This window comes from Arvicola amphibius, chromosome 13, assembly GCF_903992535.2.
Source record: "Arvicola amphibius chromosome 13, mArvAmp1.2, whole genome shotgun sequence".
NCBI classification, from domain to species: Eukaryota; Metazoa; Chordata; class Mammalia; order Rodentia; family Cricetidae; genus Arvicola; species Arvicola amphibius.
Genome location: NC_052059.1, coordinates 60,734,749 through 60,761,640, shown reverse-complemented (window position 1 = coordinate 60,761,640; position 26,892 = coordinate 60,734,749). Strand labels below are relative to the sequence as shown.

The window sequence follows — 26,892 nt, the reverse complement described above, 5'->3', positions numbered from 1 at the left end:
AAAAAAATCTGAACACCACTGTTCTTTGGCATTCTCAGAGAAGAGAAATTATCACAAGGACATTTGTGGATACAACTTTCTTTTAACAGAGCCCCAGTATGATTCATAGGGAATCCACACAAGCTTTGTTTGAAAAAAAGTTAAATGGCTTTATTTTTGCATGCGTGTGTGGGTTTAGGCTAGACGACAACTGTGGGAGGCGGTCAGTTCTCTGCACCCAGCGGGGGGCTCCCGGGGCTTGAGCTGGGGCTCAGGCTCAGCAGCGACGCCTTTACCTACTCAGTCATCTCACCAATAAAAGATCACAGACGTTTGAAAGAATTATTTGGCAGAATCCCTGCTGACTTCACTTGAAAGAAGCAAAAATGATACAAAATGAGAAGCAACCTTTGGACCACTGAGTTCTAAAACAAAAAAAGGGACAAAAGACAGAGAATAAAGAACCCACTATTGGAGGAGGCAAGCACTCTGAAAATTATGCTCAGGTCTTGAAATCTAATATCAACAGCCGAGCTGTCCCTTCTGGACCTGGACTGTCTGTGGACTAGTGAATGGGAATAGCCATGGAAGTTTTCCTCTGTGCTTGCCTTGTTTCCCTTTCTGCCGCTAGGTGTTGGGAATGGGTAGGAGCAGGGAGCACAAGGATTCTGTGTGTTCATAGGTCTTCAGCTCACCACAGTTGGCAACTAATGAGCTGTCCATAAGGCACCAATCAAGAATCCCACTGTGCTTAGGCTTATTTTAAAATAACAAGATTCTGGACTTCAAATTGATATGTTGATAGCTTGAACCTTTGAGTGCCTTGGGAGTGCTATGCTCATCTGTGTATGTGGGACATGGATCTGTGGGGAACTGAGGGTAGACTATGGTAGGCAGCCTTCAGGGTGGACCCAGTGATCTGGATGCTGTGAAAATGACAGCATATGGTATTCAGTTAGTTAGTTTTGCTTTTTTTAAGACAAGGTCTTGGGCTGGAGAGATGGCTCAGTGGTTAAGAGCATTGCCTGCTCTTCCAAAGGTCCTGAGTTCAATTCCCAGCAACCACATGGAGGCTCACAACCATCTGTAATGAGGTCTGGTGCCCTCTTCTGGCCTGCAGACATACACACAGACAGAATATTGTATACATAATAAATAAATATTTAAAAAAAAAAAGACAAGGTCTTCCTCTGTAGTCCTGGGTAGACTGGAACTCACTATGTATGCTAGAACAGCCTTGAATTCATACAGATCTGACATCCACCAGTCTTTAACCCTCAAATGCTGGGATTAAAGGTGTACACACCACACCTGGCCTTCTTAGTGGTTTATTTGTTTGTTTGTTTGTTTTGGTTTGTATTCGTGTTTTGCTTTTTTGTAACAATTTCCGTTAGCATGATCCCTCTCCTTGCTCTCACCTGTAAATACAAACTGAATTTATGTCCGGTCCAAGTGGGAACTAATGGGTGCTCTCACTGTCAATCACAGATGGCCTATGCACACTTGGTTGGACACCCAGACCTTAGTAGCTTTCTATTGCTGTGATAAAACACTGACCAAAAGCAACATGAGGAGGAAAGGATTGTTTGGCTTACACATCCCACTCAGGTCACAGTCTATTGTGGAAAACCAAGGCAGGAACTCAAACAGGGCAGGTACCTGGAGGCAGAAACCATACAGGTAAGATGCTTACTTGCTTGCTCCTCAGGGCTTTCTCAGCCAGCCCTTAAACAACCTAGAACCAACTGCCCAGGGGTGGCACCTCCTACAATGGGCTGGACCCTCCCACCCAATCACTAATCAAGAAAATGTCTGCCAGGCCAATCTGATGGAGGCAATTCCTCAAAGGGATCCCCTCCCTCCAGCTATGTATAGGATTATGCAGAGCTGACCGAAACCAACCATATCACCAGGAAAAACATCACTGAGCTGCATCCCCAGCCTTGGACTATGATTGCTGAGGTTGATGTTAGGGGCATTGTACTTCACTTTGCTCCCTTGTGGAGGAGCCAGCTGCCACAGCATGAGGACACTCAGTCTGGGAAGAAGCTCACACGGAAAGGATGGGGTCTTCCTGCCAGCATCTTGCCTATTGTCAAGCACAGAAATGAAGTATCTTGGAAATGTAGTTTCCAGCCCCAGTCAAACCTTTAGATGGCTGCAATGAAAAACAGACAGGCTGGCTGGCTCCAGAGTCCAGTACTATTTCCAGTATGTTAGCTTGTGTGTGCGCACGTGTGTGTGTGCACACGTGTGTGTGTGTGTGTGTGTGTGTGTGTTACTTTTTTGCCGCTACTGTTGTAAGACACCATAACCAAGGCAGCTTAGAAAAGAAAGTGTTTCATTTGGCTTTTGGTTGGTTTAGAGCCCATGATGGTGGAGCAAAGGAACAGCTGAGAGTGCACATCTTGTTCCATAGCCATGAGGCAGAGAAAGAGACACTGGATAGCAATGGAATCTGCTGAAGCCTCAAAGCCTATCCCCACTGACATACACCCCTCCAACAAGGCCACACCTCCTAATCCTTCCCAAACAGTTCCAGCCACTGGGAACCAAATACTCAACAAAAGAGCCTCTGGAAGCTGTTCTCATTCAAACCAATGCAGTATGTTTCTCTGCCTGTGTGTGTGTGTGCTGCATGTGGCCAGATCAGAAGTGTTTATCCTCTTCCACTGTCTCCACCTTACTTCTTACGGAACCAAAACCCAGCACTTTGGTTAGGGGGCTAACCCGTGAATCTGAGGATCCATCTGTCTCTGTCCCCCAGTCTTGGGGTTACAGGCCTGAACTGCAATGTCCATCTTTTTCTGTGGGGGCTGGGAACTTGAACTCAAAGCAAGTGTTCTGACCCACTGAGGCAGAGTCCCATGTATGCCAGACTGGACTCGAGCTTCTGACAGACACACATCATGTCTGGCTTCTGGGGTGCGGAGGTGAGGAACCTAGACCATCATGAATACTACTTGAAGCATTTTACTTTCACAACCCCTACTTTTGCTTTTGTTCTGCAGCAGGTTCTCAGCGTGTGACTGCATTCCAGCCTCCTGAGTGACGGGACTGTAGGTGTGCACTGGCACACCCAGCTAGCCACGTGAGCTCTAAGGCCATCACTTAAATACATCACTAACTTGCGCCTCTCTTCCTTCCTCTCTTCCTTTTTTTTTCTTTCTTTCTTTCTTTCTTTCTTTCTGTTTTTTTGTTTTGGGGTTTTGTTTGTTGCTGTTTTTCAGGACAGGTTTTTCTGTGTAGCCTTGGTTATCCCGGAACTCACTAAGTAAACCAGGCTGGCCGTGAACTCAGAGGTCCACCTGCCTCTACCTCCCCAGTGCAGGGATTAAGGGTGTGCACCACCACTGCCTGGCTTCTAACTTGTTTTTCTACAAACAACACTTAAGTCATCCTTAATTTTTTTTACTTTTATCTATTTTTTGAGTGTGTGTGTGTATAAATGGACATATGAGTGCAGATCCCCACAGAGGCCAGAATATGGTGTCGGATCCCCTGGAGTTGGATTTACAGGTAAAGCACCTGAGGTGGGACTGGAAACCAAATTCAGGTACTCTGGAAAAAGAGATGGTGCTCTTAATCACTAATCTATCTTTCCAACCCCTCAGCTCACCTTTTAGTAAACTGGTATTTTTTTATAATTAATTATTATTTATTAATGTTTCTCCTGCATGTACACCTCCATGCCAGAAGAGGGCACCAGATTTCATTACAGATGATTGTGCGCCACCAGGTGGCTGCTGGGAACTGAACTCAGGACCTCTGGAAGAGCAGCCAGTGGGCTTAATAGATGAGCCATCTCCCCAGTCCCTAACGTTTATACATTAATTGACTCTCCTAATTGGCATCAATTCTAATGTGTTTACTCTGTATACATTGTTCAACCTAAGACTGTTACTTGTCCTATCATTCAGCCCGTATCTCCCTTCCTTTTGGCTTGAATCAGATAGTCTTAGTTTATGATACTACCCAAGTAATACTCCCTGAAAGAGAATTATTTTAGAATGTGTCTGTGAACTATGCCACTTACTAGCAATGACCACTGCTGGTCAAGGAAACAGACATTCAGATTAGTCCAGTAGCTTGGGCTCACACACTTTGGTTACAAGATGAGGAGAAATCAAGTTGGTACTGAGCAGGAAGCATCCTCCCTGCTGGGAAGCTTCCATAGTCCTTAAAGGTGCTCTGCACACGGCTGTGGCTAAAGTCATATCTGTGATCTTGGCACTGGGGTGGCAGAGGCAGAAGATGAGGAGTTCAAGGCAAGGCTCAGCTGCATGTGACTGCTTCAAAACACTAAGAGGAAGGAGTTGGAGAGATGGCTCAGCAGCTAAGAGGGCTTGCTGCTCTTGCCAAGGGCAGTACTCAGCACCCACATCTGGCTACTTACAAAGCTTGTCACTCCACCACAGGGGATCTGATGCCCTCTTCTGGTCTCTGCAGGTATTCACACGTGATGTGGCACAGACCCTCATACAAACGTAAATAACTATAAATCTTGGGTATAAAAAAAGAAGTGGGAAGTGTATGGGAGAAGTATGGACAGATAAGGTTAAATTGCTAAAACACTAAAAGGAAATAGTCAGAGAAGCCGAAGGACCAAGGAAGGAGGTGGTAAAAACCAGAGTAGCCAGAGGCTAAGCTACTCAACCAGAGCTGGAACCAGGACAGATAGCTCCTGCTGCACCCAAGCTGAAGCAGGGGTTTAGGGCACATCCTGGATCTTCCTTCCTCCTCCCTGCCAGGGCTTCCCCTGATAGCTGAGACTAGACCAAGATTATTCTGAAAGGGAGCCTGGGAAATGCACTATGCATAAAGAAGTAGAACAATGAATCTGAAAACGGTGAGTAATTGACAGGTTACCTCTTGCCTTATTCACAAAACAGTCTGGGTTTTCTGTTTGTTTGTGGTTGAGACAGGCTCTCATCATGTAGCATTGGCTAGCCTGGAACTCACTAGATAGACCAGGCTGGCCTCACACTCACAGAGATCACCTGCCTCTGTCTCCTGAATATGACTAAAGGCTGCACTGATGTCACCAGCTGTTTAAGATAGAATCTGTTCTAGAAAGTAGTTAGGTGTCAAAAATCATCCTTCTAGCCAGACAGTGGTAGTGCACGCCTTTAATCCCACCTCTCAGGAGGCAGAGGCAGGTGGGTCTTTAAGAATTCAAGTTCAGGGCTGGAGAGATGGCTCAGCGGTTAAGAGCATTGCCTGCTCTTCCAAAGGTCTTGAGTTCAATTCCAAATAACCACATGGTGGCTCAAAACCATCTGTAATGAGGTCTGGTGCCCTCTTCTGACCTTTAGGCATACACACAGGCAGAATATTGTATACATAATAAATAAAGTAAAAATATTTTTTAAAAATTCAAGTTCAGTCTAGTTTACAGAGCATAAAACTCTGTCTTTAAAAACTGAACAAATAAACAAACCTTTGTACCTTTGTACCTTTGTTCTATAGTCTATAGATAAAGGCACAAGAATCAGGAGTTCAAGGCCAGCAGAGGATACAAGAGGCCCTTCCTAAGACAAAGTCTTTGATCTGAAGATTCTAGAATGTACCGTGTCGTGTTGGACAGCAGGGAGCCTGGTACAGACAACTTGACTGAGTTCTTGTTGACTGAGTATAGCTCATGGTAAGAGTATGATTTAGAACAAGCTATTGCAACTATCTCTGACTCAGTTTCCTCAATTATAAAACGAAGATTAAAAATAACACCGACTTCCCAGAGGTGTGGTCACCTGTCACTGAGTAAATATCTGTAAAATGCTATGAGCCATGCCTGGCACATGTGAGGAATCCTAGGAGCACTGGAAATATTTGTTGACATTTATTTTTATTATATATGTGTACATGTACATGGTTGCATGTTCGCCACAGCACACAGGTAGATGGAATTCCTTCATGCTTCATATTCACCTTGCAAGTAGCCTAAAGATAAATTTAATCAATATATTTCAGCAATTCTGCAGATGGAATCTCTCACCTGTGCCACTATGTTGGTGCTCAAATAATTTAAAATTGTGGGAGTGTTCTGGATTTGACTTTTCAGATTAGGATGTCCATCTTGGGGAAACTTCTTCATGCCTACATGTCCTTATCTTTAAAATAGAAGTCACCACCGAATTTACCTACCAGGACTGCTGGCTGGAGGAGCAGACATCTCCCTGTTAAGTACTTACTCTGTGTGTACTAAATTTTTACTTAGGAATAAACCTGAAATGTGGAAACACCTCCATTTGTTCTTCTTTGTAACTAACTATTACCCACCTGTGCCACAGGAAACCGGTAACCTTAAGCCCACAACTTTAATAACACCTCCTGTGACTAAAAAGAAGAGCTGCTATTGGGTCGGGCACTTCACTTCCTATGTCTGCCAACGCGTTTAGGGCTCAGTCTACATTAGTTCCCTAAGTGTTCCCAAGTACCATAGCAGGGCGTTGCACTATCACGAACCTCAGTTTTGTAGGACTGCTGAACGGAGGAGTAATTTTCTCACGTTCACGGACCCAGCAAATGATGAAGCCATATTATGTATTTACTATTTGTTGCGATCGTACTGAGTCTCAGCAGGGGAGTAAGTAGCACTGTTGGGAAAAAGGTACACAGTTTAGGCCCTAGCCTACAGGAAGTGTCAGCTTCCAAAGCTGAGGCGGGGGCGGGAGTGTTGAATAAACACTGTAAGATAATTATAATAGCGCCTGGTAATTGCTACAGTAAAGGCCTGAAGGGCCACTGGATCTCAGGCGCTGGGTCAAGAAAAGTACTGAGAATTTAAGTGTCCAAAGACACTTAACAGCAGACATCCTTTGACATAGTGTGACAGGACGCGTCCCGAAAAATAACGCGGGCCGCACGCAAAGGGCAAACCAGAGAGCGACTGCAAAAGGAACCCGGAAAGGGGCTGAGCGCGGGTGGGCGGGCCGCGCGGTGACTGGCAGGGGTGGGGCCAGGCTGGCCGCGCCCCTCGTCGCCGGCTGCTGGGCTTCGGTCGGGGTCGACTGGGTACTGTGAGCTGAGCAAAGCCGCCTTCCCGCTCCCGAGGGCCGCGGGGACTGAGCAGCGCGCGGGCTCGGAGACGGACAGTCCACAAAGTTTGGTCCGCGGAGAACGCAGCGTCGAGCCCAGCAGGTGCCTCTGGGCCTGGCCGGGGCGCTCGCGGCCTTGCGGGCGAGCACGGCCGGGCACCGGCGAGGAGCGATCAACTCTGAAGTTGGCAAGAGGTGACGCCCGTGTTCCGCCCCGCCGCGCGTGCCCGGGTCGCGCCGGGGCTATGCAGTCCCCGCCAGGCGGCCCCGCGGAGCTCCCTGCCAGGTAGACGAGCGGCGCCCCAGGACCCTGTCGGCACCCCTGCACGGCCCAGGATGTTGCCGGCCCTCCCCCTTTTCCTCCTCCTCCTCGGTAAGAGTCCCCGCCCCGGTGTCACTGCCCGCCGTCCTGCACCCCCCAATGCGACCCCCGTCCCCTGCGTCCTCCGGCCCGTCGAGCCTTGGCCCCTCTGGCTTTCCCACACCGTCCGTCCCACCCACAGCCGGGGAAGGCGACCTTTCGGCGAGGTCAAGCACCTCCTTCCGGCTCCTCTACCTCTCTCTTCCTATAAACTACCCGGAAGTCTCTGCTGGGCCTCTCTCTGGAGTTGCCCAGGTGAAGAAAACTTGTGACTCACTCGGCTGCCCTCTCTCGATCCCCCTCTAGGAGGTGCTCTGGCCCGTCCAGACCGGATCACTTTCCCAAGTCCTGGTGAGTAGAGGGAGTGTTTCCTAGAGTTCTGGAGCTTGGGAATGAAGATGAACCCCTGAATTCTGAAATAGACTGTAATTTTAGAATGGGAACCATCCATTGTTTTACAAGAGGAGAAACTGAGGCCCAGCGCACCTGAGTACGCACCTGGTAGTTGTTATGAACCATCTCAATTTTTACGTGTAATTTCCGTATTTTGTCTCCATAGTTAGAGTAGGGTCTTCCTGAGAGTAGAAACAGTTTTTCTTCTGCCTACTGATCCTGTGGCTGGCACAAAGGCTACCTCAACATTACGTACGGTATTGATATTTAACACGAAGTATGAAAAGAAATGGGGGTGTCCATTCCCAGCACTTGGAGACAGAGGCAGGAGGATCAGTACAAGGGCAGCCTCAGCCACATAGTGACTTTGAGGATAGCCTAGGCTACATGAAATTTTGTCTTCAAAAAAAAAAAAAAAAGGAATGGGTGGTGGTGACACACACCTTTAATCCCAGAGGCAGAGACGGGCAGAGCTCTGTAAGTTCGAGGCCAGCCTGGTCAACAAGAGCTAGTTCCAGGACAGGCTCCAAAGCTACAGAGAAACCCTGTCTCGAAAAACAAAACAAACAAAAAGGAATGGAGGGAAGAGAGAGATCAGTGGGCTGTAACTGATGGGCAAAGCGCTCTCTCTACCTTCTTGAGGCATCCAGAGGGAGGGACCCTGGGAGGGGCCGAGCGTGAAAGAACTCTACCAGTGTCCCCACCTTCTCCCTCCAGCTTGTGAGGCCCCCCCAGCTGTGCTCTTGGAAGTACAGGGCACTTTACAGAGACCTCTGGGCAGGGACAGCCGCAGCTCCCCTGCCAACTGCACCTGGGTTATCCTGGGCAGCAAGGAACAGACAGTAACTGTCAGGTAAGAAAAGGCAAATCCCCTTCTATCTCCCTCGGAAAAGATCACTGCTCTATGGCATTTGCATCCTTGTCAGCAGAAGACCAGATCTGGGTTTGGACTGCTGCAAAAGCTTGGCTTCTAGGTCAGCCGTGGCCAGCTGAAGCTGGACTGTGGTGAGATGCTTAGCTGGGCACTGGCCGTCTCCAAAAGACTCTAGAAATTATTCTGGGCTCAACTAGGCTTGTGATGAGTCCTTTGATCCATAGCATAGCCTACTTGACCTTCCTCGGGACTGTGTTATTCGCTCACTGGTGGAACACTTGTGTAGGGTGTGCAGGGGTTCAGCCTCTACCGAAACGACCCTTCCCAGGCCTGCCTTTCTGCCTCGCTCTGCTCCATCCGCTCTCCGGCTTTCCCCTCTGTCCTACCCTCACCTTTCTCCTGGGCTTCTCGTCTCTTCCCTCATCCCTCTGTTTTCCCTTCTTTCCTCCCCTTGAATCTCTTTTCTTTCTGTTTGTTGTTTTTGAGACAGAATTTCAGTATGTAGTCCAGGCTAGCCCTAATCTTGTGCTACATCTCATCCTTCCAAGATTTGGGGTTTCCTATGCAGTCACCATGCCCAGTATTTTTTTTCCTTCTTTTTTTTTCCCTTTTTGTTTTGTTTATTTGGCTTACAGTACTAGGATACAACTCAGGGTTTCACACCCCCTAGGTGGGCACTCTATCTCTAAGCAACAATCTCAGCCCCTTACTCCAAATCTACTAACATTCTAAGTCTCCTCACTGGGGCCCATGTCAACTGGCAGTGGTGGTGCACGTCTTTAATCTCCACACTTGGGAGGCAGGGTCAGGCAGATCTCTGAGTTCAAGGCCAGCCTGATCTACAGAGTTAGTTCCAGGACAGCCAGAGCTACACAGAGAAAAATCCTGTCTTGGGGGGAGAAAAAAGAATATATCCAGAAAGGTGCGTAAAGAAGAGAACAATCTAAAGAAGTTGTTGCAGCCCAGGGGACAGCCGTGGAGAGCCCAGATTTTACCTCTCAGGTTGTAGAGCTGAGCTGTTGTGGTTAATTGAACTACGGTGTGACATTGTGTCAGCCAACTGCTGGGCACTGTACTTGGACGATGGTGTTGCAGCAGCTGGAGAGAGGTCTTACTACTTACTACATTAACAAGCCTGGTCAGTGTCTGAGAGTAGTCAGTTCTCTCAGGATGCTCTAGGAGGGGTTCTGATGGTGCCACTGGCCTCCGTTGGAACTTTTCCTGTTGATTGTATTTACTGCCAAGGGCTCGGCTGATTTCATTTGGATCTTTGAATCATGGCTAAGCAAGTGTTTGTGCTTCTTGGGCTGCCAGGGTCCTGTCATCAAGAGGGAGGGAACTAGCAAAAATCTAAAACCTCTCATGTCTTGCTCTCCTCTCCCTTATAGGTTCCAGAAGCTGCACCTGGCCTGTGGCTCAGAACACTTAGTCCTGCACTCCCCTCTCCAGCCACCAGTGTCCCTGTGTGAGGCTCCTGCTAGCCCTTTGCAGCTTCCAGGGGGCAATGCCACCATCAGTTACAGCTATGCTGGAGCCAGAGCACCCATGGGCCAGGGCTTCTTGCTGTCTTATAGTCAAGGTAGGCTAAACGGGGAGTGCCCTGGGACCATTAGAAGTGGGTGTTCCATGCTGGGCGGTTGGTGGTGCACACCTTTAACCCCAGCACTCGGGAGGCAGAGGCAAGCAGATCTCTGTGAGTTCAAGGCCAGCCTGGTCTACAAGAGCTAGTTCCAGGAAAGCTCCAAAGCTCCAAAGAAACCCTGTCTCTAAAAACAAAAAACAAACAAAAAAAAAAAAACAAAAAAAAAAAAAAAAAAAAAAAAAGAAGAAGAAGAGGAAGTGGGCATCCCAGGGAAGAGGCCAGGATCCCAGGTGTTCTGGTGCTTCCCAGTCTCTTTGATGCCTCTGCAGATTGGCTCCTGTGCCTGCAGGGAGAGTTCCAGTGCTTGAACCACCGCTGTATACCAGCCGCTAAGCGCTGTGACGGGATTGATGCCTGTGGCGATGGCTCCGATGAGACAGGTTGCAGCTCAGATCCATTCCCTGACCCGAACCCGGCCCCTGCCCCAACTCCACCCTGCAATCTCACCTTGGAGGACTTCTACGGGGTCTTCTCCTCCCCTGGATATTCACACCTGGCCTCAGTCTCCCACCCCCAATCCTGCCTGTGGCTGCTGGACCCCCACGATGGCAGGAGGCTGGCCGTGCGCTTCACAGCCCTGGACTTGGGTTATGGAGATGCAGTTCATGTATATGACGGTGCCGGGCCCCCCGAGACCCCTCGACTGCTACGCAGTCTCACCCACTTCAGCAATGGCAAGGCTGTCACTGTGGAGACTCTGTCTGGTCAGGCAGTTGTATCATACCACACAGTTGCTTGGAGCAGTGGTCGGGGCTTTAATGCTACCTACCATGTTCGGGGATACTGTTTGCCCTGGGACAGACCCTGTGGCTTGGGCTCAGGTCTGGGGGCCAGCGAAAGTCTAGGTGAGCGCTGCTATAGTGAGGCCCAGCGCTGTGACGGCTCCTGGGACTGTGCCGATGGCACAGATGAGGAGGGTTGCCCTGGCTGCCCACCTGGGCACTATCCCTGTGGAGCTGCTGGCACCCCTGGTGCCACAGCCTGCTACCTGCCTGCTGACCGCTGCAACTACCAGACGTTCTGTGCCGATGGAGCTGACGAGAGGCGCTGCCGGCATTGCCAGCCGGGCAACTTCCGATGCCGGGACGAGAAGTGTGTGTATGAGACGTGGGTGTGTGATGGACAGCCCGACTGTACTGACGGCAGCGATGAGTGGGACTGCTCCTACGCCCTGCCCCGCAAGGTCATCACAGCAGCGGTGATTGGCAGCTTAGTGTGTGGCCTGTTGCTAGTCATCGCCCTGGGCTGCACCTGCAAACTCTATGCCATTCGCACCCAGGAGTACAGGTCAGTCCGAGTGAGGCTGGCTGTGGTGGAGTGGGGACGGAGGGTGAGGTGGTACTCGTGCTGTTCCCGAAGACTGAGCAGATCCACCTTGAGGAGCCTTTCCTATGACCAGTTCGTGAGAGTAGTCTCAAGGAAGGAAGGGACATGACTTAGGACAAACCATAGCATAACTCCATCTGCCCTGGCCTGGGTGTAGAGGGAAAAGGCCTTCTAGGCTGAGAGGCACATTGCCCTCACTGGGAGGACTAGTGACTGAGCGGTCCTCCTTTCTTCTAGCATCTTTGCCCCCCTCTCCCGGATGGAGGCTGAGATCGTGCAGCAGCAAGCACCTCCTTCCTACGGGCAACTTATTGCCCAGGGTGCAATCCCACCTGTAGAAGACTTCCCTACGGAGAACCCTAATGATGTAAGTAACTCCTCCAATCTTGGACCTGTGATGCCAGCCTTGTACCCTACTGTGACTCCAGCTGTTTGACCCCCTGCTCTGATGTCTGCCTCCTGTCCTTGCAGAACTCTGTGCTGGGGAACCTACGTTCTCTGCTCCAGATCTTGCGCCAAGACATTAGTCCAGGAGGTCCTTCAGGAGGTCGCCGTCGCCAGCGGGGCCGCTCAGTGCGTCGTCTGGTTCGTCGTCTCCGTCGTTGGGGCCTGCTTCCTCGAACCAATACCCCAGCTCGGGCCCCTGAGACCAGATCCCAGGTCACAGCGTCTGCTGCTCCCTCTGAGGCCCTGGATGACAGCACAAGCCAGACCTGTGAGGCTGGGGCAGTAGGAGGGCAGGATGGGGAGCAGGCTCCTCCACTACCCATCAAGCCCCCCATCCCAACCCCAAGCACACTTCCGGCCCCTGCGACTGTCTCTGAACCCCCAGGACCGCTACCCTCAGTGCCTCTAGAACCTTCACTGTTGTCTGGAGTTGTCCAGGTCCTACGAGGTCGCCTCCTACCCAGCCTGTGGTCTCCAGGACCCACTTGGACCCCAGTTGGACCTCACACAACAGTCCTGGCCCCAGAGGATGAGGATGATGTGTTGTTAATGCCACTGGCCGAGCCAGAGGTCTGGGTAGTCGAGACAGAGGATGAACCACTGCTTGCCTGAGGGGACCTGGCCGCCTTGGGGCTCCAGACACAATGCTATGATCCTTTGGAAGTGGCTCGGCTTCTGCACTGATGTGTCTAGCACAGGAAGTTAGGTGTCTCTCAGGCGGGGAGGAAGCCCCCGAGAGCCTCTTCTGTGTGTGACTAGAAAGAGACTCAATCACCACCCTCTGCCCATCCTCCTGTCCAGGTGGCTGTGTTAGGAAAGCTTCCCGAAGGATCGTAGGCTTGGACACTCCATCCTTTCCAACTCCCCACCCAAAAGTGGCCTTAATACCAGATTGCAGTTGCCTAGAGATCTTCTAGCCCCCAAGGGGATGTGGCCAGGGTGATGGGTTTGCCAGCCTCCATCTTTGTGGTGCCTGGCCCACTTAGAGAACACAAGTGCTTTTGTCCGCTTGCTGCATCATTGCCCAGGAAATCAAGGAAAAAAATAAAAATAAAAAAAATCATAAATTTCAGCCTTGGTAAATTAGCCATGAGCTCCATCCTGCCTCTTGCCCATCTCTCCTTCCCTCTCACTTGCTCCTCCTCCAGAGGCAGTGGATCATCCTTCTACCTTTGCCCTCTTCCTGTTTGTTTTTCAACTGCCTGCCTTTCGTTTCCATGCTACTTAGGAGGCAGCGTGAGTCAAGAACGGTGAGGACTAACCGTCTCCACCTTCAGCCTCTGGCCCAGCCCTACACTGACTGATGTGAGGCTCGGCAGTAAGCCTGACCTCACTGCAGGCCAGAAGCTGGAGCCAGCTGAGTGCGGAAGTCAAGAAAGGGTCCATTTATGGAATACTCTAGCACTGAGCACAGCAGCAGTCTGTTCCCTGACAAAACCCAGGAGCCATTCCCGCTCCACCCCAGCCAGGCAGGGGGTCTTCTTGGAGGAAGGTCCAAGCTGAGTTCTCAACCATGCTGCCAGCAGTAAGCTAAATTCTAAGCAGGACAAACAAATTAAACATGGAGGCTAGACCCAGCCTCCATGAAGCCCAAGCTGTTGGGGATGGTAGATGAAGGGATGAAATGGGGGGTGTTGGAGCCCTGCCTCTGGTAAGCAAGCTGCCCCAGTGTTTCCCCTCTTAGGACCCTCAACAACTGGGATCAGGGATGCCCTAAACTTTGACCTCATCCTCAGCAGAGATAGCTGCTGTCTGCTCTGGGGCAGCCACCTTGGACCCTGCTGACGGATACCTTAATCCCTTGGCCTCCTTCAAATCTTTCCTGGGTATTCGCAATGCAAAACTGGACGGAGATTAAGGTGAGAGTGCTCGCTTAGGATGCACCCACACATTGACTAGGACCCTTGAAAGCAGAGTTCATGGGGGAGACCTGTAGATCAGGTACCTGGAAGAAGTGTATCCTGTTCCGGTACAAGCAGGAACTGACCTTGTGCAGACAATATAGGAAAATAGGAAATAGATCCAGTCACTAAGTTACCTTTTTAATAATTTTTTATGTATATGAGTGCTCTATTGACTTTATACCAAAAGAGGGCATCAGATCCCACTATAGATGGTTGTGAACCACCATATTTATGGCTGCTGGGAATTAAACTCAGGACCTCTGAAAGAACCGCCGGTGTTCTTAACCACTGAGCCATCTCTCCAGCACACACACCCACCCACCTTCTTTTCTTAAAAAAAATCTCAGACCCACCAAGAGCTGAAATCACAGGCAAGTAACCATACCAGGTATATACAGTGCTGGGGATTGAAGCCTGGGCATCATACCTGCTAGGTCTGATTGAATGCAGCAAGATCTCACCCAGTTATTTTGTCTTGCAGTAGTCTGGAAGAGTTTGCTCTGTGATGCTGCCTAATGAGAGGAGCACCGCGTCATGGCCGAAATAAAGCATAGTAAAATCACTCACTAACGTGAACTGTAGGGCCAAGGAGGAGGCCAGGGAGCCACATCTCCCTTGGAGGCTGTCCTAGTTAGGGTTCCTGTTGCTGTGATGAAACACCATGACCAAAAGCAAGTTAAGGACAGGGTTTATTCAGCTTACACGTCCACACCACCATTCATCACTGAAAGAAATCAGGATGCCAGGCAGTAGTGGCACATGCAGCAGCCATGGGGGAAGAGGGTACTGCTTACTGACTTGCTCCTCATGGCTTGATCAACCTACTTTCTTATAGAACCCAGGACCACCTGTCCAGGGATGGCTCCACCCACAATGGGCTGAGGCTTCCCCCATCAATCACTAAGAAAATGCTCTATGCTAGGTGTTGATGGCACACACCTGTAATCCCAGCATTCAGGAGGCAGACATAGGCAGGAGTTCTAGGCCAACCTGGTCTACAGAGTGAGCTCCAGAACAGCCAATGCTACACAAAGAAACCCCGTCTCAACAACCCCCCCCCCAAAAAAAAAAGAAAAGGAAAATGCCCTACAGCTGGACCTCCAAGACTGGTTTGAGGAGGCAGCAGAGTCCCAGTGGGAAACTCACCAGGGTATGCAACTTTTGACTCACCCTTATGAAGTACCAAAGAAATGAGTGCGAGCACCCAAGTGTGTCTGCGGTAAGTAAAGCTTGCGTCTTTAGGGTGTCTTCTGAATTTAGTGTTGAGACAGGGTCTTGCTGGCTAGGCCAGGCTTGGTCTCCCAACTCCATAATCCTGCCTCAGCCTCCAAAGCAGTGTTTTTCCAACCTGTGGGTCATGACCCCCTTGAGTTGAATGACCTTTCAGAGAGGTTGCCTAAGAGCATTAGAAAACACAAATACACTACTATTCACAACTACCAAAATTACTGTTATGAAGTAGCAATGAAAATAATTTGGGGGGCTGGAGAGATGGCTCAGAGGTTAAGAACACTGGCTACTCTTCCAGAGGTCCTGAGTTCAATTCCCAGCAACCACATGGTGGCTCACAGCCATCTGTAGTGTGATCCGATACCTTCTGCTGTTCAGGCAGACATGCAGACAGAGCACTCATACACATAAAATAAACCTTAAAAATTAAAAAACTAATCTTATGGCAGGGGTAAGCACAGCATGGGGAGCTGTACTGCAGCGCCAGCGGCAGCACTAGGAAGGCGGAGAGCCACTGTCCTGGCAGTACAGGCGCGGCGCTGCCCAGCGACTTTAAAACCAGCACTGGCTGATCTTCCAGAGGTCCTGAGTTCAATTCCCAGCAACCACATGGTGGCTCACAACCATCTGTAATGAGATCTGGTGCCCTCCTCTGGCCTGCAGGCATACAAGGAGGTTAAACACTGTCTGTGTACACAATAAATAAATAAATCTTAAAAAAAAAAACAGAGCTGGAGAAGCAGCTCAGTGGTGTCAGGCATATCTTACATTTATGACATCCTAGGGTTGATTCCCAGAACTGCAAATATCTATACACACACATACACACACACACACACACACACACACACACACAATAAGCCAAGCCGGTGAGATGGTTCAGCAGGTAGAGCCACTTGCTACCAAGCCTGAAGACCCGAGTTCAATCCCTAGAACGCACTGTGGAAGGAGAGAGCAGCTCCCAAGTTGTCCTCTGACCTCTACATGATTGCAGCTATATACGTGTGTTCATAGACATACATACACAAAAAGTAAGTGCAGAAAAGAAAAACATCCAGGCATCATGGTGGCACCTGTGTCTAACCCCAGCACTCAGGAGGCATGCACACATACACACACACACACACACACACACACACACACACACACACACGGCGGAGGGGGTTGGAGATGTTGTTCAGAGGTTAAGAGCACCAGAGGACCTGAGTTTGCTCTCAGATCACAACAGCTCCAGGGGATTTGACACCATCTTCTGGCCTCTGCAGGCACCTAACTAAGTACATGTGGTGCACACACATCTGATATGTAAGACTTTCCAAAGGGCTGCAGATCTCTGGCTCAGAAACCCGTGGCTACCAAGGTCACTGCTCCAAATGTGCCTCCATTACAGAATATACTTCATAGACCACAGTTGTGGATAAAATAATTGTCACGTCAGTTTCAGTTGTCAAAATGACACACCTGGAGCCGGGCGGTGATGGTGCACGCCTTTAATCCCACTGGAGGCAGAGGCAGGTGGATCTCTGTGAGTTCAAGGTCAGCCTGGTTTACAGAACGAGTTCCAGGGCAGGCTCCTAAGCTAAACAGAGAAACCCTGTCTTGAAAAACCAAAACAGGCTAACAAAAATGATACACCTGGAAAGAGGAACCCTAACCCAAGGGATTGCCTGACAGTTTGGTCTGTGGCCACATCTGTGGGGTCCGAGCCCACTATAGGCAGTGCTCTCCTGGGCAGGGGCCCTCGACTATATAAGAAAGTTAGTTGAGCAGTCCAGTAAGCAGCTTTCCTCCATGAATTCTGTCCAAGCTCCTGGCTGTGTTCCTGCCTTGCCATCCCCTCATGATGCCCTGTAACCTGTTAGCCAAATAAACTCTTTCCTCCCTGGATTGTTTTGGGTTCTATCGCAGCAACAGCGAAGCAAGCTAGAACAAGAAGCTGATTGGGTGCTCTACAGAGTTAAGTGCGCGCTGTGGTAGCTCCTTCAGATCCTGCCCTGGGGCTGATCTCCAGATTAGTGGCACTATACATATTCTCAGGATTGTACTTGCTTCTTCCAAGGAAAACTCCACTGAGAATGCCAAAATATATCGCCAATAAAAGAAGGTTGCAAGGAGACATTGGAGAGATGACTGGTGGCCAAGAGCACTGACTGCCCTTCCAGAGGACCCAGGTTCAGTTCCCAGCACCCACATGACAGCTCATAACTGTCTGAAAATCCAGTTCCGGGGAATCCAACACCTCACACAGGCATGCATGCAGCCAAAACATGAGTGCATATGAAATAAAAATAAATTATTTTAAAAGGCTGTGGATATTACAGAGAAGGCAAGCAGCTTTATGTAGAATTGGGGGTGGGAGTTGTCGTCATTGAGAAGATAGGATGGGAAACCTAGTGACACTTGTCTGAGTGCTTTGGGGACAGGCCACTCTCCAAACCACTCTCAACCTTTGTCATGAAAAGGAAGAGAGTTAACAGAAGAATACTTGACAAAAGAGGGAGAAGCAGGGAGGTGATTGGGTGCTTAAGGGGATGCAGAACCCAAAAGGGAGGAAGAGTCAAGGAGGTGCCTGTTCCCATAGACGGTTGTCCTCCAGTCTGCTTTGTCTCGACTTCTGCTGCTGGCTAACACTGGCTGCACCGACCTAGCAGAGAGAAACCGAAGCTGCACAAAGAGCTTCCTAGGAGCTCTCAACTGCCTGCGGACTTCTGTAGCTCTTACTCCAGAAGAGGCAGAGTGAAGGAGGCAGACAGAAAGAGGGTGCCATGCCCCAGCTTCCTCCTCTATCAAGTTAGCCTTTAGTCAGTCTGGCACCCTCTTTTTAGCCACTAAGCACCCACCCTAAGCTGGCAGCGAGATGGGGGCTGGAAACAACAGACAACGTGTATAGTCTTGGACCCTGAAGCAAAAGTACTCTGGCTCCCAGGGTCCCTGCCCCCTGCCACTCTCAGCTCCGTTACCCACAGCCCCCTTCCTCCACGCTGCCCTCTGAAATCTGCTCTTCTGCCCCCATGGCAGCTCTGTTCTGCTTTAACCAGGCTGTGCCTATGCGCTGAGTCTGCTCCCAGAGGGAAGTGACACAAAGAAAAAGGAGGGGGACAGAAGGAGGGAATCCCGCTTACATCACTTCTCATTAGCATATGTGACCTCATCAGGAGGCGGGACAATTTCCCCAGGTGTCTGGGGAGGGAGGGGAAGGGGGGGCGGTATTTAAAGGGAAGAGCTGACTGTGCTGCTGAGTGAGGGACCGGTGCAGGGAGCCTCGGGGCTGCACTCGCACAAGCACACCGATGCACACGGACCTTGACACCAACATGGACACGGACACAGAAACCACAGCACTTTGTTCTTCCAGCAGCCGCCAGGCCTCCCCATCAGGGACACCCACACCAGGTGAGGGCTAATCGGAGTAGAACGTGGCTGAAGCCATGGGTGCGGGAGCTGAAGCTTTGTGGGAAGGTCAGTGCCAAGGTTCATCGAGAAGGGAAGAGTCAATGCAGCCGAGGAGACCCCTGCACTTTTGAGATCTGAACGGCCAAGGGGGAGGGGGAAAGCTGCCCAGGTGCCCCTCCCCCAACACGCCCAGGGCTTTGCTAGAGAAACTAGTACTTGGCCCCTAGGTTAACCTCACCCCTGATGAAGCAGAGCCGGCCAGGAGGGAAGGGGAAAGGAAAGGAGCAGCCCGCAAACCTAGGAATCACCAGTGGAGGGGGCTTCCCTGGGGACCTGTTGTAAGGGTTTCTTCTAGCTCCATCTTTGGCTGCCTGCCAAATATTGATCCTGTGCTATTTATAGCCTCGCTGCATCCCCCTTTGTTGTGTCTGTTATTGTTCCGCTAGTTACCCCAACCCTTGGGTTGTCATCCTCCTCGCGGGCACACGCTCTCCCCCTCTACCTTCCCACAAACACAATATTCTCTCCCACTCACTGGGACAGGCAAAAATCCAGGAGGAATCTCCCTCACACACAGACAAGCGCTGGGGATGCCCACCTACCTGCGGGGACAGAGGAAACAGCACACTCTCCTTCTCCAGCACCCAGCCCTGCGAACAAGGCCCCTGGAAAGTTTCTGATTCTGCCCACACCTGCCAGCAGCTCCGTTTGAGGACTGCGGTGCAGGAAGCAATAGGAGGGAGGGCCCAGCAGTGGAAGGATGGATTGCTTCTCAGTTCCACCTGGTCCAGAGGCCTAGCTAGGGTGTGCCTACGCCAGGGCATGGTGTGAGTGGTGTGTAACCCTGTGCACAGTGCCTCCCCAACACGGCATACCTTTTGAACAGGCTGCGGTCCGAATCTACAGGGGGAAGCCATCATGCTAGCTCCTTGAGAGTTCCTCACTTTGGGTTTTCTAGGTAATTTTGGTACAAGAGACTGATGACTCTCAGTTCTTCTGGGATCCTGGTCTTTATCTGCTCTGAAGAAGCAAATAAACTTGGCAGCTACCTACATTATACCTTACTCCTAGCTTCCTTGTCTGTTCCTCTCTAGAAGCAGATACTACACTTTTGAAACAGAAGCCAGAGAAACTTTTGGCAGAGCTGGACCGGAGTGGGCCACCTCCTGTCCCTGGGGCCCCCAGACGAAGAGGAAGTATGCCTGTACCCTACAAACACCAGCTGCGGCGGGGACAAGCTGTCGATGAACTTGACTGGCCGCCTCAGGCCTCCTCCTCTGGCTCCTCTGAGTCCTTGGGCTCAGCGGACGCAGCCCCTGCCCAAAAGGATGGTGTCTTTAAGGTCATGCTCGTGGGGGAGAGTGGCGTGGGCAAGAGCACCCTAGCAGGCACTTTTGGAGGTCTCCAGGGAGACAGTGCTCACGAGATGGAGAACTCAGGTATTTGGGGGCACCTCAAAGGCTGAAAGTGTTTCTGGTATGAACAGACCCGGAAGGGATTCCCTGCTGTTGGGAGCTAAGGTGTTCCTGGTTAGCAGGCCTCACAGGTTTCATTCCCTCTTTCCCAACAGAAGACACTTATGAGAGACGAATCATGGTGGACAAAGAAGAAGTGACTTTAATTGTTTACGACATCTGGGAGCAGGTGAGGCCTGAGACGCGTCTTGAGCAGGTGAAGCTGCAGGGACTGGGGAAGGGCATTACCGATCCCGGCTCCAACATGGATGATTATATGCCTTAGCACTGGCCTATCTCCTGGAGCAAAGGCCCACCCTGGGATGCTTATCACGGCTCGTGGTTGTGACACCCACGGTTAGAATCTGAATTTGACAAACTCTTCAGCTTCCAGTCAGGGTAAACACACAGAAACTGACCCATTCGTAAATACAGCAGCCTGGAAGTCTGTTATGGCAGGAAGAAGGGCTCTGCAGTATCAGTAAAGGGAGGAGAATGGCGGGGGGGCGGGGAGCTTCTGAGTGCTTGAACATGTTTCTGTGGAGAAAGAAAAGGCGAGGTTCTGCCACTTTTAAAACTTTTAGCTCTTTAGTTTGGGTAACAAGGTCTCACAGTGTAGCCCACACTGGCCTGGAAGGCACAACTCCTCTTCTTGCCTCGGTCTGCTGGGTGACAGATTATAGGTTTGTAACATGCTAGGAATCGAACTCAGGCCTTTGTGCACACCAGACCAGCACTGTACCAGTGTGCTACACCGTAAGCCTTTCCATATTCTTCTACTCCGAGGTCCTATTTCCCCAGTTCTCCCACGTGGGACTCACATCACTAACTTCTCCATCCTCCACAAGGCCCCTGGGTATCAAAATTCTGCCATTAACTAGCTCCCAGTACTAGTCAAGTGGCTTCCCTCACATTCAGATTCCTCTTTGCTGAGATGCAGGTGCCAGTCTCTATGTCTCCAGCTCTAGCATCTCATGGCTCTCTACTTACTCATCTGCAGGGGGATGCAGGAGGGTGGCTGCAGGACCACTGCCTTCAGACGGGGGATGCCTTTCTCATCGTCTTCTCAGTCACAGATCGACGAAGCTTCTCCAAAGTTCCTGAAACCCTTCTTCGTCTCCGGGCCGGAAGGCCCCACCACGACCTACCCGTCATCCTTGTTGGAAACAAGAGTGACCTGGCCCGCTCCCGGGAAGTGTCACTGGAGGGTGTGTATCCTGGACCCATTCTGTACTTAAAATCTCAAGAGATGATTCTCCAGGTCATCCTTCCCCGGGAGGCCTTTTACCCTCACTGGTGCACAGGTTCATGCATTTAGTCCTTGAGTCAGGGAAGAGCCCACTACCTAGCTCCTGGGGTCCTTCACTAGCCTCCATTGCTCCTTCTAAGCACCTTGCCCTCCCTTTTGCGCCTCAGTCATTGTCATTAGATCCCAACCCAGTTCTCAGTTGGAATTTGGTGGTCCCACCCCCATCTCCCGCCCCACCTGTGCAGGCCCACCCTAGTCCCGAGCAAAGCTGCCCATCAGGGCGGGCGCCTGAGCTGCTTCCTTCCTGCAGAGGGTCGCCATCTGGCCGGGACGCTGAGCTGCAAGCACATCGAGACCTCGGCCGCACTGCATCACAACACTCGTGAGCTTTTCGAGGGCGCTGTGCGCCAGATCAGGCTGCGGCGGGGCCGGGGCCATGTCGGGGGTCAGAGACCAGAGCCTGGCAGCCCCGACGGCCCCGCGCCGCCCACGCGCCGCGAGAGCCTCACCAAGAAGGCTAAGCGCTTCCTCGCCAACCTGGTGCCACGCAACGCCAAGTTCTTCAAGCAACGCTCCAGGTCGTGTCACGACCTTTCCGTGCTCTGAGCCACGGTCGCCATGGCCACTGCAGTCGCCATGGTCACCGTGCCCTCCGCTCGCCCCCTCACCTTACTCCTGTCCGTCTAGGAAACCAAAAATTCCCAGGATGCCCTGGTGTGAGCGGGAGGCGGGGCCGGGTGGCTGGTCTGTCCACCGCCTCCACTGCCCGGTCTGAACTGCCGAGCACCCACAGCGCCTCAAGGCCTGCGAGTCAGGGAAGAAATTCGTGCTGCAAGGTATTTTTTATTATTATTGTTATTAACTCGCAGGAGGCCACCTCTCCTGGCAAGAGACTCCAAAAACAAGAACTGGGAAAGTGCTTTGTAGCACGTTTACCAAGGAGCTGACCTCCTTGGTACTACTCTAAACATGCCTTACCTTTAAGCAAACTTTAAAGGTAAAAACCCAGAGATGACTCTTCCAGAGATAACTGAAAATGTTCTCTTATCCGCCGCCCAGGTCTTCTTTGCCGTTAAGAAATTCTTAAAGGAAAGAGCCTGGAAGTTATTCTTGAGATTGGACTCTGATTTACTTACTATTCTACTATGGCACGTCCCCTTGCTTTCAGGTTATTGAAGTTAAGGTGTGGGCAGACTCTTTGCCTTTAGATGCCCTAAAGTAGAGTTGAGTGCTGGCAATCCCTCTAGCCAGGGCCTAGGAGGCACAAGCAAGGGGCCCTTCTTTCCAATAAAATTCTTTTCTATTGCACTGTGTTGATCTTGGCTTTCTGTTCTGGTGGTTCCCAGAGAAGGAGATGTGAGGGGAAGCTTCAGTTACAGGCAGGAAAACTGGGAGGCCTGAAAAGTGAGAAGTGGACATCTTTAAGAAAGGTCTGGAGCAGACTTGGCCCTGGGCAGGCCCTCAACACTGAGACAACAGTCCTGGAGAGAAACACTTAAGTGATAACCAGAGTCCCACGCTCCAGTTCTGAGTTCCAACTCTATCCTACCCCATCCTACAGGGAGCTACCAGAGCCACCCAGCTTTGACTTGGGTTAGTTCAAGGTATAGACGGGGTCCCCCAGGGATGCCCATTAGCTGGGGGCATGCTAGGGTGGGCTTGTGCCTTCCCTGGCAGGGCCCAACAGCTCCAGCTGTCACCTGCAAAGCCCGTGTGAGAACTGAAGCTGTCACTGCCTCCCCTGGGGACACCCACGCCTGCTGCTGCCTGAGCCATGAGTTTGAACAAAGAGAGCAGAGGCAGCAGTTCTCCTCACCTCTAGACATTTCGTTCAGCTACTTGACTGCTGGCGAGCCAGGCCTCCAACCCACCCCAGGCAGCATCCTAGAACCCGGTAGAAAGAGGTGAGGAGCTTCTTAAGTCCCTGTAGTTAGGGAGCAGAGCAGCCCCGCAGAGGATGAGACGAGAATACAAATAACGAAGTTATCCTTAGGAACACATTTAACTTTGTTAATTCTTTAAAGACCTTCTAAGGCGTGGCTGTCTGTTTACAGTGAAGGGAACAGTTTCAGCAGCTTGCCTGCAATCACCCTGCAAACATTCGGGCGCGGTCTCTACCTGTTAGCTGTTCTGATTCTAGCTTTAAATCTGCAGTTCAACAGCAGAGAAGACGCAGGGACGCAATTGGCAGAGCCGTGGGATGGCCGTGGTGGAAGTCAGGGGTGTCGCCTGGCTATAGCAATGGGTGCAGTGAGAAGACCTGGAGCTCTGGAGACCACAACTAGCGGAAGTTCAGATTTTAAACTGCAGGCAAACACACGGGGCCAATAAGGGACCAGATGGTTGTGCATTTGGGTTGAAACCTCAGGGACATGAAGAGGAGGGTAAGAGATGAGCATGGAAAGATTTGGAGCCCGACCACAAAGGACCTTAAATGTCAGCAGAGGAGTTTGTGCTTAACTGCAGGAAGTGAGTCCCTGAAGGTCTCTGCATGTGTAGCATGAGAGCCATGGTCCTTGGAGAATACAAGGCTGGGAGAGTTGTGTACAGACTGGGACAGCAGTCGACGGTAAGAACCGTGGAACTGACTTCAGGGGCTAGAGACAGTGATCCATATGGAGGTGATGCTGGGCCACGCTAGGACTAGGAACAGTGATCCACATGGAGGTGATGCTGGGCCACGCTGGGGCTAGAAACAGTGGTCTACATGGAGGTAGGTGATGGTGGGCCACGCTAGGACTAGGAACAGTGATCCACATGGAGGTGATGCTGGGCCATGCTAGGGCTAGAAACAGGGATACACATGGAGGTGACACTGGGCCACGCTAGGACTAGGAACAGTGATCCACATGGAGGTGATGCTGGGCCATGCTAGGGCTAGGAAACAGTGATCCACATGGAGGTGACGCTGGGCCACCCTGGGGCTAGAAACAGGGATACACATGGAGGTGATGCTGGGCCACGTTAGGCGGTGGCAGTAGAAATGACAACTAGCATGGGCTGGAAGGTCCAACATTATGGTACTTAGTCCAGCACTCAGGAGACCGAACAGGAGGGTCATGAGTTTAAGTCAAGCCTGATCTACGCAAAGCCAAGGACTGCCTAGTATCCCAATCCCCCTGCCTCTACCTCCAAGTATTTCAATCACAGGTGTCAACTACCATGCCTGGCTTTATTAGGTACTGCAGATTGGACCTGAGGCTTCATGCATGCTGGGAAAACATTCTCTCATCTGCATCCCCAGCCTTGGTTTACTTTTTAATTGGTTCCTTTTTAATTGGAACTGGAGAAACGGCTCAGTAGTTAAGAGCACCAGCTGCTCTTCCAAAGGACCCAGGTTTGATTCCCAACACCCACATGGCAGCTCACAGCTGCCTGTAGCTCCTGTTCCAGGGGATTGGACACCCTTGTCTGATCTCTGTGGGGACCAGGCATGCAAGTGGTAAAAAGGCATACATGCAGGCAAAACACTCATGCATATAAAATAATAAACTAATAAAATGTATTATTTTGTTTATCTGTCTGCTGGGGTAGAAGCAAACCATGGCATGTATATGGACGACAGCTCATAGGAGCTGGTTTTCTCCTTCCACCGTAAGGTTCCTGGGGACTGACTGGGCCTGTCAGGCTGTGGCAAGTGCCTTTACCCACTGAGCCATCTCAGCAGATCCTAGTTTTGCTTTGAGACAGGGTCTCTCACTGCAGCCCAGGATGCTCTGTACTTCCAGGAATCCTCTTGTCTCAGCCTCCTGGAACAGCAAGTATGAACCACCATATCTAGTTTTAATTTAATATTTTATTCTTATTTTCTGTGAAAGGGTGTTTTGCCCAAATGTTTGTCAGTGCATCATGTGCATAAAATGCCTGTGGAGGCCACAAGAGGGCACTAGATGCTCTGAAACTGGAGTTGTAGACAGTTATGAGCCACCATGTGGGTGCTAAGGACAGCACCAAGGTCCTCTGGAAGGGCAGCCAGTGCTCTTAACTGCTGAGCCCTCTCACCAGACCAACCCCCGGCTTTGGATTTATTTATTTATTTATTTATTTATTTATTTATTTATTTATTTATTATATATACAATATTCTGTCTGTGTGTATGTCTGCAGGCCAGAAGAGGGCACCAGACCTCATTACAGATGGTTGTGAGCCACCATGTGGTTGCCGGGAATTGAACTCAGGACCTTTGGAAGAGCAGGCAATGCTCTTAACCACTGAGTCATCTCTCCAGCCCCCCTGGCTTTGGATTTTCAACCATAAGATTTATTGCGCGTTCGAAGACCAAATAAGGGTGGACCAAAACCAGGCGTGAAGTGCATGCCTGTGGTCCCTGGACTTGAAAGGTATTCCTGTCTCAACAAACAAATAATAATAATAATTTAACATAAACTGTCTGGCTGAGTGTAGTGGGACATGCATTTAGCCCCAGCACTCAGGAGGTAGAGGGAGGCAGATCTCAGTTCAAGGCCAGCCTGATCTACAGAGCAAGTTCCAGGACAGCCAGGGCTACATAGAGAGACCTTGTCTGAAAGAAAGGAAGGAAGGAAGGAAAGAAGGAAGGAAAGAAGGAAGGAAGGAAGGAAGGAAGGGATACATAACTTATTAAATAATATAAAAGTGGGGGGCTGAAGAGATGGCTCAGAGGTTAAGAGCACTGGCTGCTCTTCCAAAGGTCCTGAGTTCAAATCCCAGCAACCACATGGTGGCTCACAACCATCTGCAATGAGGTCTGGTGCCCTCTCTGGCCTTCAGGCATATACACAGACAGAATATTGTATACTAAATAAATAACTTAAAAAAATAATAATATAAAAGTGAACTGTGAATGTTGCAGAGAAAGGAGGACCATGAGGAGTCCTGAGTAGATGAGAAGGCAGAGAAGCTGCTGCCATACATGTGCTAGAGGGACTAGGATTGGGCACACAAGAAGAGCATCGCTAGTCAGATGTCAGCAAGGGATAAGGAACAACAAAGGCCCAGTACTTTCGTGAGAGAGATGCTTCAAGAATGAATATTGCATATTGAAGGCGATGGCAGGACCTCCCCCAGGAGGAGAGCCACATAGTACAAACCTCCCTCCCTCCAACTCAGCCAGTCCCATCAGCCAGACCCATCTGTGTGTTCCCTCCAGACGCCTACGGAAAAGAGCTCAGAACAGATAGAAGCTACAGCCAGGCTCCCACCAGACTTGGGCGAGGTAAGGTCTTTTCTGAGAGCCCAGCCATCATCCCGTTGCCCAAGGCAAAGTAGAGTTGTTGGCCTGGGCTGACACAAGCTGTCAGCAACTAGTCTTGGGACCCAGGTTGCCTGTGGCCAAGTCAGATGCCCACAGAGCTCTCAACCAGGGTAATCAGGTCTTGAAGTCCATGCTCCCTTCCCATCCCCACTATTCCTGTAGCTCTGTCCATAAGGCTTCCTCAATGTCCTTGTATGCTTTCCTTTGAGAGGCCAAAGAAAGAGGACAATTCTTTAGTCGAGGAAGGTGTCTTTCCGTTTCAGGCTTTTGCTACAGTTGTGACTTGAGGTTCTGCCGCTTCAAACCCCATCTAGGGACTAGAAGAGGGGCTCTCCCTTCTGGAAGGATGCCAACATTGTGGGGAGAAGTC

General features: G+C 50.6%; 2 protein-coding genes across 2 annotated transcripts; both read left to right on the top strand.

Annotated features, from left to right (window-relative positions):
• Positions 1-6,942: 6,942 nt before the first annotated feature.
• Lrp10 (LDL receptor related protein 10) lies at positions 6,943-13,131 on the top strand. The gene is made up of 7 exons (XM_038310627.2): positions 6,943-7,389; positions 7,684-7,728; positions 8,488-8,623; positions 10,033-10,223; positions 10,556-11,573; positions 11,850-11,979; positions 12,084-13,131. The coding sequence occupies exons 1-7, from the start codon at positions 7,353-7,355 to the stop codon at positions 12,669-12,671; spliced, it is 2,145 nt and encodes a 714-aa protein (XP_038166555.1). The 5' UTR covers positions 6,943-7,352; the 3' UTR covers positions 12,672-13,131.
• Positions 13,132-18,421: 5,290 nt separating this feature from the next.
• Positions 18,422-22,554, top strand: Rem2 (RRAD and GEM like GTPase 2). The gene is made up of 5 exons (XM_038310306.1): positions 18,422-18,586; positions 19,681-20,025; positions 20,157-20,230; positions 21,041-21,248; positions 21,600-22,554. The coding sequence occupies exons 1-5, from the start codon at positions 18,484-18,486 to the stop codon at positions 21,893-21,895; spliced, it is 1,026 nt and encodes a 341-aa protein (XP_038166234.1). The 5' UTR covers positions 18,422-18,483; the 3' UTR covers positions 21,896-22,554.
• Positions 22,555-26,892: the final 4,338 nt, after the last annotated feature.

Bases quoted from the DNA above. Each gene is read 5' to 3' on its own strand.
- Lrp10 (XM_038310627.2), top strand. From the start codon at position 7,353: ATGTTGCCGGCCCTCCCCCTTTTCCTCCTCCTCCTCG. The intron at 7,390-7,683 runs GTAAGAGTCCCC...ATCCCCCTCTAG, and splicing joins CCTTTTCCTCCTCCTCCTCG to GAGGTGCTCTGGCCCGTCCA. The intron at 11,980-12,083 runs GTAAGTAACTCC...CTGTCCTTGCAG, and splicing joins CTACGGAGAACCCTAATGAT to AACTCTGTGCTGGGGAACCT.
- Rem2 (XM_038310306.1), top strand. From the start codon at position 18,484: ATGCACACGGACCTTGACACCAACATGGACACGGACACAGAAACCACA. The intron at 20,026-20,156 runs GTATTTGGGGGC...CTTTCCCAACAG, and splicing joins TCACGAGATGGAGAACTCAG to AAGACACTTATGAGAGACGA. The intron at 21,249-21,599 runs GTGTGTATCCTG...TCCTTCCTGCAG, and splicing joins CCGGGAAGTGTCACTGGAGG to AGGGTCGCCATCTGGCCGGG.